General features: G+C 34.6%; 1 protein-coding gene across 3 annotated transcripts in view; it reads left to right on the forward strand.

Annotated features, from left to right (window-relative positions):
• The window catches only part of Znf280d (zinc finger protein 280D), an 83,782-nt gene that overhangs the window by 12,546 nt on the left and 56,054 nt on the right, over positions 1 to 15,182 (forward strand). Inside the window, exons 2-6 of one of the 3 annotated variants that reach the window (XM_051197915.1) lie at positions 1,663 to 1,705; positions 2,712 to 2,773; positions 5,377 to 5,523; positions 8,311 to 8,376; positions 8,476 to 8,615. In XM_051197915.1, coding sequence (XP_051053872.1) covers positions 2,746 to 2,773; positions 5,377 to 5,523; positions 8,311 to 8,376; positions 8,476 to 8,615 — 381 coding nt within the window. In that variant the 5' untranslated portion in view covers positions 1,663 to 1,705; positions 2,712 to 2,745. The remainder of the gene's footprint in view (positions 1 to 1,662; positions 1,706 to 2,711; positions 2,774 to 5,376; positions 5,524 to 8,310; positions 8,377 to 8,475; positions 8,616 to 15,182) is intronic. The other 2 variants (XM_051197917.1, XM_051197918.1) reach the window with 2 other exon arrangements.

Here is a 15,182-nt window from a genome sequence, read left to right on the forward strand (position 1 = left end):
TTTTGTATATAACGTTTCTCTTGAAGACCAATGAGTTATAAAGTGTGGATAATTGTAAATTTCTTACAGATCTTTATTTTCACCTAAAAATTTTAAAATATTAAGTTCCACATAGGACTACCTATATTTTGAATGAATAAATAAATCTCTGAGGAGCTATATCCAGCTGTTTTTCTATTTCTTTTTAATTAGTTGATAAAATCAGAAAACTAATGACTAAAATGTTGTGGGATATTAGATTATATTTTGACATTCTGAGACTTTTAATAAAGTTAGAATCTGCCTGACCAGAATTAGCCATAGAGAAGCCAGGAATTTGGAAGGAAATGGGGGGACAAGAGTTTGGTGCTCTTTTAGTTTTTGGATGGTCTAAGGGATGTGTCTCTTGTTGTCTCTCCAGCAAAAAGTGTGGTCAGCTGGTTGCTTCTAAGCTTCTCTGAGCTAGTTTTCATCCCAATGTCTTTGACTCCTGAGTCTTTATGGTAAATAAAATGATAGAGACTTAGTTTACAAAAGCTACAAGACTGGAAGACCCTCTGGGCCACGGCCTGAGTAGCCAGTGGGGCTCCTGACTTGGGGGTCAAGGAGTCATAGGCAATAAATAAAATATTGGTAGGTTCCTGTGCAGCTGCTAAGCTGACAGAAAAACATTTGGTGTCCAAAGTGGGGCACCACATGTTAACAGGTCTTTCTTGTCAAGTTCTTTGGACAAACAGCCCCCAAGTAATGATGCAGAGATTTCTTAATTATGAAAGCTTGGCCTTTAGGTTTGTTCCCAACTAGCTCTGTTTTTTAACCCCCTCCTCAGTTTTTTGAGACAGGGTTTCTCTGTGGCTTTGGAGGCTGTCCTGGAACTAGCTCTGTAGGCCTCAAACTCAGAGGTCTGCCTCTTCCTCCCGAGTACTGGGATTAAGGGCGTGCACCACCCAACTAACTCTTACAACTTAAATTAACCTGCTTCTACTTATTAATCCACATTCTGTCACATTGCTTCTTACCTCTCTTCCATTCTGTATATCCAACTTCCTCCCTGTCTCAGTGATATCTCCTCTCTTCCCAGCATTCCTATCTCTGCCTAGATGTCCTGCCTATTTTCTCCTACCTAACTATTGGCCATTCAGCTTCACACAGTGCACAAATATCCTGCAATACTGAAATATATTTGAAATTATGTCTTATTACTGAAATATGTTTTTGTGTGTTGAATAGGTAACAGATTAGTGTCATTTAGCATTTGAGAAGTGACATTTACTAAAACAGTGCATTATGAGGAAATTATTCCTTTTTATTAAAGGCTATTATTTACGCATATATTTTGTTATGTATTTGTTTGAGACAGTGTCTCACTATGCAATCTAGGCATCAAATCTTGCCTTAGCCTCCCAAGTATCTGGATTATAAATATGTTTCACATGCTTATCACAAATAACTTAGTTTTAATTTACTAATGTATCAGATTTATTGAAATTGGAAGTACTTATTGAAATTAGAACTACTTACTATCATCTTATTTCTGAAATTTGGAATTATTCAGGAGTGAACCAGTTATTTTAAATAAATTATATACATAACAAACATCCAACATAAACAGATTTTTAATAAAAAGGATAAATTGTACATACATTGTAATCTGCCCTAATGGTAGTATCTTTATTTTCTAGAAAGGCAAACTGAAATATAACTTGCTGCTTTTTGTGGTCACATGGTAAGTTCAAATATTTAAATTTGATCCAAGAATTTTTTCTTTGTTTTAAACATTTTGTAATGATTTATTTATTCTTATATTTATGTGCATTGGTGTTTTGACTGCATGTCTGTGTGAGGGTGTCAGATCCCCTGGAACTGGAGTATATAGATAGTTGTGAGCTGCCAGTGAATACTGGGAATTAAACCCAGGTTCTCTGGAAGAATAGCCAGTGTTCTTAACCACTGAGCCATTATTTCTCTAGCCAGTGTGGAATTTCCTCTTTTTTTAGTTTTTGTTTGTGGTGAATGCAGGTGTATGCTGTGTGTTTGGACAGAGGCCAGAAAATGACATGGGGGGGTTCCTGTTGTATCACTCTCTGCCTTACTCCCTTTATACTGTGCCTCACTGGTCCTGAAGCCCATTGCTTTGACTAGACTGCCTGGCTAGCAAGCTACTGAACCATATCTGTCTTTGTCCCCCAATACTGAGGGTAAGGGTACATATTTTCATGCCTGACTTTTTATATAAGTGCTGGGGATTTGAACTGAGGTCTTCCTGTTTGGGAGACACATGTTGTTAGCCACTTTTCCATCTCCCAAACTACTTCATCAAGAACATCCCCCCCTCCCCGCAGGGGTTTTATATGTCTTTTTGAGACGGTTTTTCTGTGTAGCCCTGGCTGTCCTGGAATTTACTCTGATCAGGCTGGCCTCAGACTCAGAGATCTGCCTGCCTCTGCCTCCTAAAAAAGGTGTGTGCCACTACTGCCTGGTCAAGAATTTCCAAGATTTATATCTTGATATTTGCAGTTAAAATGACTCAAAATTGTCAGGCAGTGAATTTGAGACTAGCCTAATCTACAAGATCTAGTTCCAGGACAGGCTCCAAAAGCTACAAAGAGAAACCCTGTCTTGAAAACCAAAACCAACCAACCAACCAACCAACCAACCAAACAAACAAACAAAAAAAAAAACCAAAAACAAATAAGACTCAAAATTGACTGATGTCATATATCAATACTTAGGTGACAACTTATAAGAAGTCAGATCTGCAACTTGATGGGCGACAGTTCCTTTCAACCAAAAGGTAAGTGTTGCTTCAGTAACTGATAACTCATGTGTAGCTGTTGTCATTACACTTTATGATAAAGAATGAGAAGTGGGGCATATTTTAAAAACCTGGGAACGGTTGAAGTAACTTAGTAAGGAGTCAAGTAGAAATGAAGTATTTTATCTTTACTAACAGAAATAGCTAGTATTTGTCAGTTTCGTATACATTGACACATATATTTTCCTATAAAAAATTATAAGAAAGTGTAGCTTTTTCTGAACAATCTTTACATATTAATAATGCTAGAGCCTTGTTAAAAGTGTGTGTGTGTGTGTGTGTGCGCTCGCGCGCGTGCGTGCACGTGCATACTGTAGATCATATTAGCTTACAAGGTAGAAATTTATTTTTGGACAGTTTTTGAGGGTAGAAAGTCAGGATCAAAGTATTGCTAGGCTTCATGTCTTCTGTGAGTGGTAAGAGAAAAGCCCCAGGCCTTTTATAAATGATCATGTTAAATTTGTGATTGATTATAGCCGTATTATTAAGAACATGGTAGAATGTTGTCCCAATTTTGAGTTAAAAGAAGAAATGGCAGTCTTTGGTATAATAGAAAAAATGCTTAGAAATGATAAAAACTAAAGATTATTTAAACTTGAATCTCAAGATTATTTCTTTGGTAGTCTTACTCTCTTCATATGTCCACAAACCCACTGAAGGTCATGTACATAGCTGTCATATTAGTAGAGACCCTTAACACTGTTCCTTCTGTACCTTGCCTCCCACTGTTCTTGCATTTCCTTTCTCCATTACAGTATGAAATAATATATGCATGTAAGTTAAAGAGTCAAATAATAGTCTGAAAAGACTTTAATTGACTCTGCCAAAGTTTCATGAAGTTTTGTTTGTATACATGTATGTGTGTATATTATTGCATCCCTTTTACTTACAATGTTATATATTTAAAGATGGATATTTTTACTTTCTTTAAAAATGTATCTTTTACAATTTTTATTTAATTGTATGTGTGTGTCTGAGTTTATATCTTGTGTATGCAGTGCTTTTTAGAGACCAATAGAGGACATTGAATTTCCCTGGGGCTGGAGTTACACAGGATTATGAGCCACCCAGTGTGGGTATTTGGAATAGAGCTTGGTACTCTAATAGTGCAGCAAATGCTCTTAGCTGTTGAGCCAAGTCTCCAGCCCCTTTTAGCTTTCTTTTTATATATGTACTTATTTATTGTCTTTAATTATGTCCAGTGTGTGTTTGTGAGAGGGGTGTTATGCTCATCTGTGAATGCAGGTGCTCACAAATTCTAGGGGAGGGTGCCAGATCTGTTGGGCCATCTTCAAAATGGTATATACTCTTAACTGCTGAGCAACCTCTAGCCCATTTTATTTTTTATGTTTTTTTGTAGCCCTGGTTGTCATGAAACTTGCTCTCTAGACTAGGCTGGCCTTGAACTCAGAGATCTTTTGTCTCTGCCTCTGGTGTGCACCACCACTACCACCTGACCTATGAAGTGATCTTAAAGTTAACCTTTTAATCCTTTGATTTCCTAGAGAAGTCCTCCTAAAGTGCTGTTATCCTGCATCCATCCCATTTAGTTATTCTCTAGACTTACTCTCTGCTGGGGCTTTATTTTGTATCTAATGCCATGTCCTGTGCTTCCTATGTCTTACTTTTCGTTCATTATGTTGTGTATGCATGACAAGTATGTGCATGTTCACATGTATGCATATGTACAAAGATGTATGAGTAGGGAAGTCAGAGGACAGTTTGTGGGAGTTGGTTGGTTCACTTAGGGACTGGGGGTCGAACTCAGATAATCAGACTTGGCAGCAAGCACCTTTACCCATAAGCCATGTCAGTTTTTATTGGTATTCATACATTTATTTCTTTGTTTGATGCCTCTAAATATGCCAGTTTCTTTTTTCTTACTTTTCTTGCTTTGTGTTATCTCTTTGTTAGAATTCTTTTAATTTGTTTTACTATCTTTTGATCTTTTAGATATGAAGCTTTCCTTCTTAAAATTCCTGGTACTTATTTATCCATGTTTATAGAGAGGTGTTAGTTGGTCTGAATTTTTAAGTAGTTTTTACTGTAGGCATTGCTTTATTCAATTTCTTTAGGGAGAAATGTGTAATTCGTTCCACTTGTGATAAACCTCAGTCCTTTCCTTTATGTTTCTCTACCACCACATCCCTTTTTTTTTTTTTTTTTTTTTGCTATTGTGCCCTTCATTTCTAAGTTTGGTTCATTAATTCTAATTTGTTTCCTACTTGTGGCTTCTTACTATTCTTACTATAGTTCATCTCCCTTTTGTTAAATCTTTTTTTTTTTTAACAGTGCATAGGATATAATTCTTTTGTGTGTGTGTGGAGATAATCATTATAGATAAATGACTGAAACTCAATTTTGACTGGATTTTCTAGCTGCTGTAAATAACTATTGTCTCTCTGAAGCCAAATAGTTTAGTAGAGCTTAGATAGTGAGATCTCAGTTTCTTACTGTTGTTATCATGTACTCATCACAAACACCAATTTAGAAATTGTTACTAGGATTATTAAGTTAGATTTCTAATATGTATAGCAGATACTTTTTTTAATTAAAAGAAAGTTGTTTCTTTTAAAAATTAGATAATTTTAAAATGGCAGAACTCTTTATGGAGTGTGAAGAAGAGGAGCTAGAACCATGGCAGAAGAAAGTGAAGGAAGTTGAAGAGGATGATGATGACGAGCCCATCTTTGTTGCAGAGATAGCAAGTTCAAAACCAGCAATTTCAAGTAAGCATTTGCTTTGAATGAAGACAATTGGCTAAGTTTTTGTCTTAGGGTTGTTGTGAAAATGTCCTATTCCACCATAAGAAGTTAGGAATAAGATAAGGACTGGAAGACAGACCTGTCAGGGTTGACTGATTGGAGCTTAAAGAAGGGGTAGATGTTTGTTTGTTGTTTTGTTTTCTGAGTCAGGGTTTCTCTGTGGCTTTGGAGCCTTTCCTGGAACTAGCTCTTGTAGACCAGGCTGGCCTCGAACTCACAGAAATCCACCTGCCTCTGCTTCCTGAGTGCTGGGATTAAAGGTGTGTGCCACCACTACCCAGCAGAATGCTTAGTTTTAATGTCTGAATTATACTAGATAAATTTTGTGTTAGTTTGAGATGAGAATCTGATATCCAGACCCCACTATAGTGTCATCTCCAACTGCTACAAAATGCAAAGAGAATGTGTGATAGTGACTTATAGCTTGGGATCATAGCTGTCTTTCGGCAGCTAGTTATAGATGTGATACGCAGGGTGTTGCCTATAGCCATTGTATTTTTACTGTGTCACAGTTAGTACACTCAACATCTCAGGCCTTTTAGTACAACAGCCTTTGGATTATTAGCTTCCAGGTAAAAGTGCATGGATTTAACATTGTCACAGTGTTAAGGTAAGAAAACTGGTAGTTGTTAAACTGCAGCCAGGTGTGGTAGTGCACACTGTTATTCACAGCATATTAGTATAAATTTACCTTGGTTTAACAGTGAGTGTGAAATTTTCTGAAAGCCTACTTCTTACTTTTCTTTTTTGTAGGATTGGAATGGCACTTTTATACCGTCTTATTATAGAGAAAATAATTTAACCAAATGAAATGTCAGTATCATTTCCTGTGATAGATATGTCATTTCCCATGAAATGCTAAGTGGGATGCTATTTGGAGTATAATAAGAGTTTAGTATGATAGTGTGCATGTGGCTAATATCAAAATGGCCTGTTTTATTTATTATTTCCTAGGTATTGATTATCTTACACTTAAATGTTATTATATTTCAAAATTATTATTCAAAATATCTCAGTAAAATATGACAGGATTCAAGTTGAATTTATACTGATTATAGATAGCTGTTAAGTATACTCAATTATACAATGTATATTAGTTTAGAAAGAAATTGTAAGATTGAAATTGTAAAATTGAAATGATCGTGTTATTTTATCTGGAAGCCATAAGGAGTTTCAGCATAGGAAATATGTATTAGATGTTTAGGAACTTGTCTTTTATAGATCACAACCACTAAAATAGTATAACAATAGTTATTTGATAGTTTGGTTTTTTTGTTTTGTTTTGGTTTGGTTTGGTTTTTCAAGACAGGGTTTCTCTGTGTAGCTTTGGAGCCTGTCCTCGAACTTGTGCTGTAGATCAGGCTGGCCTTGAACTCACAGGGATCCTTCTGCCTCTGCTTCCCAAGTGCTGGGACTAAAGTTGTGTGACACCACTGACTAGTGATAGTTTGAAAAAAATGTCAAATGGTTTGTTTAAGTAGCTTCTTTTCCTTATAAAATTAATGTAGTACATGATTAGTAGGCACTGTCCTAACATTACTGAAAAAATGTTAACTAGTTTTAGTTATTTTAAAAAGATCTTATTAGTTTTAGTTTATGTGGATATGTATTTGCCTGCATGTATGTATGTATGTATTCAATGAGTAGCTGATGCCCATGGAGGCCAGAAGAGGGTATTGTGACCCCTCAAACTTGTATTACAGGTGGTTGTAAGACAGTATGTGAGTGTTGGGAATTGAACCTGTGTCTTCTGCAAGAATAGCAAACACTCTTAATTACTGAGTCATCTCTCTGGCTCTGAAAAACAACTATTAAGTGTACCTTTATACAATTATTTAGTGGGATCTAGTTCTTTCCTACTGTGAAGAAAAATAACTTGTAAAGGAATTTCAGTACATGTTTTAACTTTTTCCCAACAAGCAAATTTAACCAAATCTTTATTCTTTCAAATTTTTGTTTGATTACTGAATAAACTAGATGTTAAAAACTATGCATTCATATTTATGTAAGAGTAAGAAGTTTAAATCAGTCCCTCAAAGTCATGCCAAATCTTAACTTTTGATGTGATGATAGACCTCAATCAGGAAAACTTTAGATAACTTCTTGTAGTTTCCCTTTTGGAACTCAGAGGGAATGGTAAACAGTCCATGGAGATTCTCCTTTATACAACTTCAGGGCTTTCAGAACTGTGAATAGAATATGGAGGCTGGATCAGGGTTTATTTAAGTCATAAGGAACCCAAATATGTATACAATTCTCTCACCATCCCAAGGAAAGTATAGACTTCAACTGCATGCAGCTATATTTAGATATGTTTTTATTAGGTGTTTTCTTTGTTGTTGTGTTTTGTTTTTATTTTGGGGGTTTTTTTCTTGGCATTTTGAGACAGATTTTTCTCTGTGTAACATCCCTAGCTGTCCTGGAGCTCTAGATAAGGCTGGCCTTCAATTCACAGAGATCTTCCTGCTTCTGCCTTCTGAGTACTGGGATTAAAGGCATGCATCACTATGCCTGGCTTTTGGAAGACAAAAGTTTTTTGCTTTGAAGAATGTTTGGCTTATATGCATTTGGATTTATTGATCTACTTCTGGCCTTTGGACATTTAGTTACAAAGAGAGTTCTATAAAACAGTTAATGCTGATAAACTATTTTCAAATTAGTAATAATATTCCTTCTAATATCTGTTTTTAGTTCATAATTTTTAATATGTCAGTATATATTTCATTCAAACCAATTTATATATATTTTTAGATATTTTGAACAGAGTTAACTCCAGCTCACATTCACGAAGAATAAAGAATGGTGCGCTTAATCGAGGTACAATTTTATCATATGTTTTAATTTTAAACTAAAATATTTTGAAAAAGCTGGTTACATAGGTATGCCTTCAATGTGTTGTGTAATTTTAAAATGCAGGTTTCACTACTTCCTTCAAGCCTTCAAGCCAACGCTTCCCGAACCCAGCGGCAAATCCTGTGGCTGTCTTACCAGTAAATTTCCATCCTGACTCTAGATCTTCAGATAGCTCTGTCATTGTTCAACCATTTTCTAGACCTGTAAGTGTTTTCAAACCTACTGAGTCAGCTCAGGGAATATTAGCAATACCCAATTAAAATTATAGCTTATCAACTAGTAGTCACCTGTTAGCATAATGGCTATCAGAAAAGTTCACCATTTTATGACTTTTTAGTAAGATGGGGAGTATACTTAAACTGATTAGGTACAGCTTTGAAAACTTAAGACTGTCAAGACATAAAAGGATTATAATGAATATCATGTGACAATAAAATATTTATGCATGTAAACTAGGCCAGGTATTTTTAAATTTGAAATTATGGAGAATTCTTGATAACGTTTTGTCCTGAGAAATGTAACTTCATACTTGTGTTAAAAATCCTTAGTAGAAAATAATAGATAATGGCAATAATTAAAATTTATTAAGATAAATGTAAATATTTGTACTAAGTGCTATACATAAGTTAATCTCATTTAATTCTTAAATATACCAAGGAAATGGACGTTGTTACTTCCCCCATTTTGTAGTTGAATAAATCCTGAAATTTATAGTGATTAAATGATTAACTCAGAACCCATAGCTGGGTGGATCTCGGATCTAAGTATAGGCTAATCCATAGTTTACATGTATATGCATATATACATGTGTATATCTTGTATATGAATGTACAGTTTAAAAAGTGGAATTACTGCCTCAGCTCAGCAGTTCTAAGGAGGGTTCCTCAAGTGTTTGGGATTCAACACCATTTTGTGAAGATAATTGAAGAAGACACTTTCTTCTTTTTCATTGTTTTGACATTTGCATTGATGACACAAAAGCATGCTGCTGAGTATGAGTCAAAACAAGCACTCATCTGCACCAAAGTTTCCAGGTTAGCCACATACCATATACTCCCAATGAAGTACTCCAGCTATAGGCAGTTCCTCAATGAAGTTTTGCAATGTATTAAACATAAACTTCCATTAATGTTATTTTGTTAACTATACCCTTGAATATCTCTCCTTTTAAATGTCTGTGTGAAGTAGGTAGTATACATAAAGCATTTCTGTGTATAAAATATCTTGATGATTGTCTTTAGGAAAAGCATTAGCAAGCTGAAAATACCTGCTGCATTTTAATTGAACACATTTTTACTTGAAATAATGGCTGACAAGCTATGTTATTATTTCTTCACTTCATTATTGTCATAAACGATGTGACTTAAAACAACATACATTAATTATCTTACAGTCTTACAGTTTCTGTTGGTAGGAAGCAGGTGTTAGCTTAGCTGGATCCTCTATTTTAGGGTCTAATAGAACTACCATTCAAAATGTGGTCCACAGAGCAATCTCATCATAAGCATTACTGGGGAAGTATCTTCCAAGTTCAGGTAGTTGTTGATAGCATTTGATTTTCTAAGAGGTTGTCAGACTGTGTCTCAGTATCCTTCTGGATTTTGGCTCATTCCTTGTTATGTGGGTCTTCCAAAATGACAGCTTGCCTCCTGAAAATAAGGGTATGTTTTTTTTTTTGTTGTTGTTGTTGGTGGTGGTGGTGTTAATAGTGATTTTTGGTTTGCTTTTAGTCAACTTTTCTTTGTGTAGCCCCAGCTGTTCTGGAGCTCACTCTGTAGACCAGGCTGGCCTGGAGCTCAGAGACCTGACCTCCTCTGCCTCCCGAGTGCTGGGACTACTGACCGACATGATTTTATATTAGTTAGTCTTTTTATTTTTTATTAGTCTTAACAAACAATTTATGTTCATAAAATGATAATATATACCTTGCCGTCTTAACAGTCTCTCTCTCTCTCTCTCTCTCTCTCTCTCTCTCTCTCTCTCTCTGTGTGTGTGTGTGTATGAATGTATGTATGTATATATGTATGTGTTTACATAAGAATCAAGTCAGCTCTCCTAGCCACATTAATAGGAAGGGAATCATATAGGATATGAATATCAGGAGATGGTATCATGGAGTCCACTTTAGAATGTAGTCATTCAGTCCTCAGTTTGGTACAAATTTCTTCAGTATTGAACAGAGTGTGCCTGCCACTTCATCACTTTATGGAAAACAGCTCATAGTAGTGTTTTCTTACCTATGAAAATCTGAGCTGTCAAGCAAAAAATTAAAATGTTGAAAATCTTTAATTTGCTCTTTTGATCTTGACAGCTTCCAAATATTCTTATGGGTGGTATAAATAAATGGATTTTTTGATGATGTGTAGTGAACTTTTTTCAATTTAAGATAGTTCAATGAAACCAATAGTTTGTAAATAACCAAAAAATAGTTAATGAAAGGTCTGATTAACAGATCTATTTAGAGTGTATTGTGGGTTAACAATTTTAACAGAACAGGGTATCAGAAGTTCACAGATGAAAGTTTCAGATTTCATTAGTGATAACACCTTTGAAAAAGTACTGCCTGGTGAGTTTTGGTAGGATCAAAGTAGTATATCCACACTACTGAAATGCTCCTGCTGTCAATTACATATTGGCACGAGTACATATTCTCTTTGGGGATACAAATGCAGGAGGATCAGGTGTTCAAGTCCATCCTTGACCAAATAGCAAGTTTGAGGTTAACTTGGGATACCAGAGACCCTGGCTTCCAAAATGAAAATAAAAATTGCCAAGATATAAAATAAAACTACTTTTATGTATCTACAAGTAATTTTGTTTATAAAAATACTACTCATGCTGATTCATGATGGATTTAATGTAATTAAAAAAAAAAACATTTAGTATATTTCTGTTTTAATTTCTAGTTTGGTAAGTATCTACAGATTTTACCAGTATAAACAGTGTTGGGTTTAGTTATTTTTAATCTTGATGCTGGAAAGTTAGGTGAGTCTGCCTAAGTGAATAGTAAATCTCTCTGTAAATATTTCTTCTCCTGTGAAGTTCCAAAGGCTATGTGTTATTCATGTTCTTAAGACAGTTAACTCATTGCTTATACTTATCATTAGTTGTTTTCTGTTTAGAGGAAAATACTGGAGAAGGAAAAAATTGACTAATATAGTTAGATAAACAAATCTCCCAGTCTCAGGAAGAAAGTAGCAAAGGGATGGTGATTTAGTTTTTATAAAAGTTTGAAACTAAAATCTTTTCATTAAGAATATTCTATGGGGGCTAAAGAGATGACTCAGCAGTTAAGAGTACTGACTGCTTTTCTAGAGAACCTGGGCTCAATTTCTAGCAGCTTCACAACTGTCTATAATCCAGCTCAAAGTGATTTTGATACTCTCATACAGACATAAATGGAGGCAAAATACAAAAAAAAAAAAAAAAAAAAAAAAGATAAAATAAAAGAATATTTTATGTCTGTGGTCATAAAATACCTCAGTTGATAGTTTGTATGTAATCCTGGAATCTTGTTGGAAAAGAACAGATTTGCCAGTTGCCAAAGCCTTGAAATCATACATTTAAATCTCTGTTATCTGTGTGGTTGAAGCTACAAGTCATAGCCTTTTGTTCTGAAATGAATAGTCCTATTTTAAAGGCTTTCCCCATGTTAGAAGCTAATGGCTTTAATAAGTTATTATTTTTATTGGTTTTTAATTTAATAAATTATAAGCAATAGTTTAAAATTTTATGTCATTTTTTGTTTAATTTTTCATGGAATATTTTTGTATGTCAACTCAGGCAGGGATGGAATATATTACTGTTAATATCATCAATAAAATCAACATGCCTAACGAGTATGAATATCATCGATAAAGTCAATATGATGTATGACTAATGATTATGAATTACTTCATTTAATTTTAGATTTTTGAGACAGATTATCTCTGTGTAGTCTTAGATGTTCTAGAACTCACTTTGTAGACCAGGATGGCCTTGAACTCACAGAGATGTGCTTGCATCAGCCCCCTGAGTGTTGGGATTAAAAGTGTGCACGACCACTACCACCCTGCTCTGAGTACGAATTTTATGTCTTCATTTGGACTTGACTTATAGTTTCAACACCATCAACAAATGATGAAGTTTTGAGAGACTTCTTCAACCACACCTAACTTGAGCCTATCTATCTCCATAATTTGAAAGAATATTAGGTCTTCATTAATATCACTGCGATAACTAATTGATGCACATTTACTATAGAGAACAAGTTAATTAATATATAGGGTGGCATTTTAGTTTGAAAGGTTAAGTGGTTAAATAAATGTTGACCATCCTAATTCTATTGTAGTATCTACTTATAGAGTCTGTTTGAAAATTCTTTTTAGCCAGTTATTTGTTGACTAATGTGTTGCTTTCACTGTAATACTAAGGGTACTTAATAAGCTACTTTGTAGGGACGTGTTAAATACTATTAACCTTACTATAGTTTTGTTAAAGAGAGACTTAGTTTTTTTCATTATGATCTTGACAGTGCACGTGAATACTTGAAAGTACAGTTATTTGGAGAAAGTTTTTACTTCAGTGAAGATTGTACTTGACTACTGTTAAGTCATGGAATTAATGTTTTTTTTTTTCTTTACACTCTTAAGATTCAGATGCTCATGTCTGCCTCAAATTCCTTTCTCTCCCTCTCTCTCTCTATCTCTATCTATCTATCTCTCTTTTCTTTTCCTTTTCTTTTGGTTTTCTGAGACAGGGTTTATGGCTTTGGAGGCTGTCCTGGAACGAGCTCTTGTAGACTCACAGAGATCTGCCTGCCTCTGCTTCCTGAGTCTGCCTCAAATTCTAAGTGTGGTGTTGCTTAGGATTATAAATTGTTCTTATGATCTTAAAACCAATAAATGCCAGTAAAGTTGGTAATAATGAAATTCTTAATTATCCTTTAATAAGCAGAAAAACAAAACCTACATGTTTGTATGATAAACATCTGAGGGGAGTTTAAAAAAGGAAGAAGAGTTTATTAATAAAGTCAGTGTATATGCCATATGGAGCTAAATTGTGCAGATCAGCACTTTTACTTTTTCATGACTATGAGGAATATGGCGTACGTTTTGAAAGCTTGATAGTGAAGGTTATATGATAACTCATGTTTAGCTCTTTTCTCTATTATTGAAAATACAGGATTTAATTTTGACTTAAAAAAATTATTCTCTATTGAGGATTACCATAAATTCTTGACAGTAGAATAAGGGGCCCTTTAGAGACTTTGATAATAATTTTAAGGTTTTTAAAGTCATACCAAAATATAACTTAGAGTTTGCCAATAGTGAATATTATCCTTCTTTTAACTTTATTAAAACTAATAATAATCTTGCAGAAAAGGTAGTAGTTTCCATATTTTTCTCCTCAGCTTCCATCACATGAACATCCTACCTGTTTGTTATGACTAACAATATTAACCAAACATCAGACTCATCATTAGAATGTGACCAGATTTTTTTACTGATGCCCTTAGATCTTGTTTATTATTCTACCTTGCAGTTATTCATAACATTTTCATAGTTTTAAAAGTTATACTTTTCTATTCATGACTTTGACAATTAAACATTCTTTAATTGTTTTAATAGACCTCATTTTTAAACAATGCCAGTATGATTTTTAAATATTTTTATTTGCATCTGTCTAGTAAACTAAAAAAGTGGTATATCAAATATATTCGCTTTTATTGTTTTGATTCTGAATTAGTATATATCCTTTTACTTTTTTGTTATTAAAATAGCTTTTTTTTTTTTTTTGAGACATGGTTACCCAGACAGTCCTTGAGCTTGCTATGTAGCCAAGGAAGGCTTTTAATTCCAGATTTTACTGTGTTGACTTCCTGAGTGCTGGGATTCCAGCTGGGCCTGGCTTTTTTTTGGGGGGGGGGGCAGTGTCATTTTGATATTTAGCATTGTTTAACTTAAAACTCTTGGGTTATGCATTTTAACATGAGGAAGGTCCAAAAATCACCTAGCTTACTTTGCAGAATGATTATTGTTCCTTATGAGCCCAGTTGGATTATATTTGTGTGTATATGCACATACATTAATATGCTTACTGTATAGTATTGGGGCTTATATTTCCAGTTGTATTGAATTACATAATTATACTGAACATGCATACAGTTGCATAAGACTCCTGTATTGCTCTATTCTTGACCATATTACAGTCCATCTCATATGTCTGCCTCCTTTTCTTGTTCCTAGATCTCTGTCTCCTCAGATTTCTACTTCTCTTTATTCTTTGTGCCTACCAGCCCTGCCTATCTTTTCTCCTCCTAGCTTGCTATTGACCATTCAGCTCTTTATTAGGTCAATCAGGTGTTTTAGACAGGCAAAGTAACACAGCTTCAGAGTTAAACAAATGCAACATAAAAGAATGCAACATTAAACTAATATTCCACAGCACAAATAAATGTAACACATCTTAAAATTATAATCACACCTTGAAGCTAAAGTATATTTATATAAAGTAATTCATTAACTAGCTGGTTAATTTCTCTTAATGTTTACATAAAACCTAATTGGAATGCATACTTCATTCTGTGGCATTCCTTGGCTTAGGATAGATTTCTGAGGGACAACTAGAAAACATGGCTTGAAAATTACCTTTATGGTGATATTTGGGAGTAGGATATAGGAGTTACTGAAGCTAGCCAGGCAGTGGTAGAACATGCCTTTAATCTCACTTGGGAGGCAGAGGCAGGCAGATCTCTGAGTTACAGGATAGGAGTGCTGTTACACAGAGAG

This window comes from Phodopus roborovskii, unplaced genomic scaffold, assembly GCF_943737965.1.
Source record: "Phodopus roborovskii unplaced genomic scaffold, PHOROB, whole genome shotgun sequence".
Classification (NCBI taxonomy): Eukaryota; Metazoa; Chordata; class Mammalia; order Rodentia; family Cricetidae; genus Phodopus; species Phodopus roborovskii.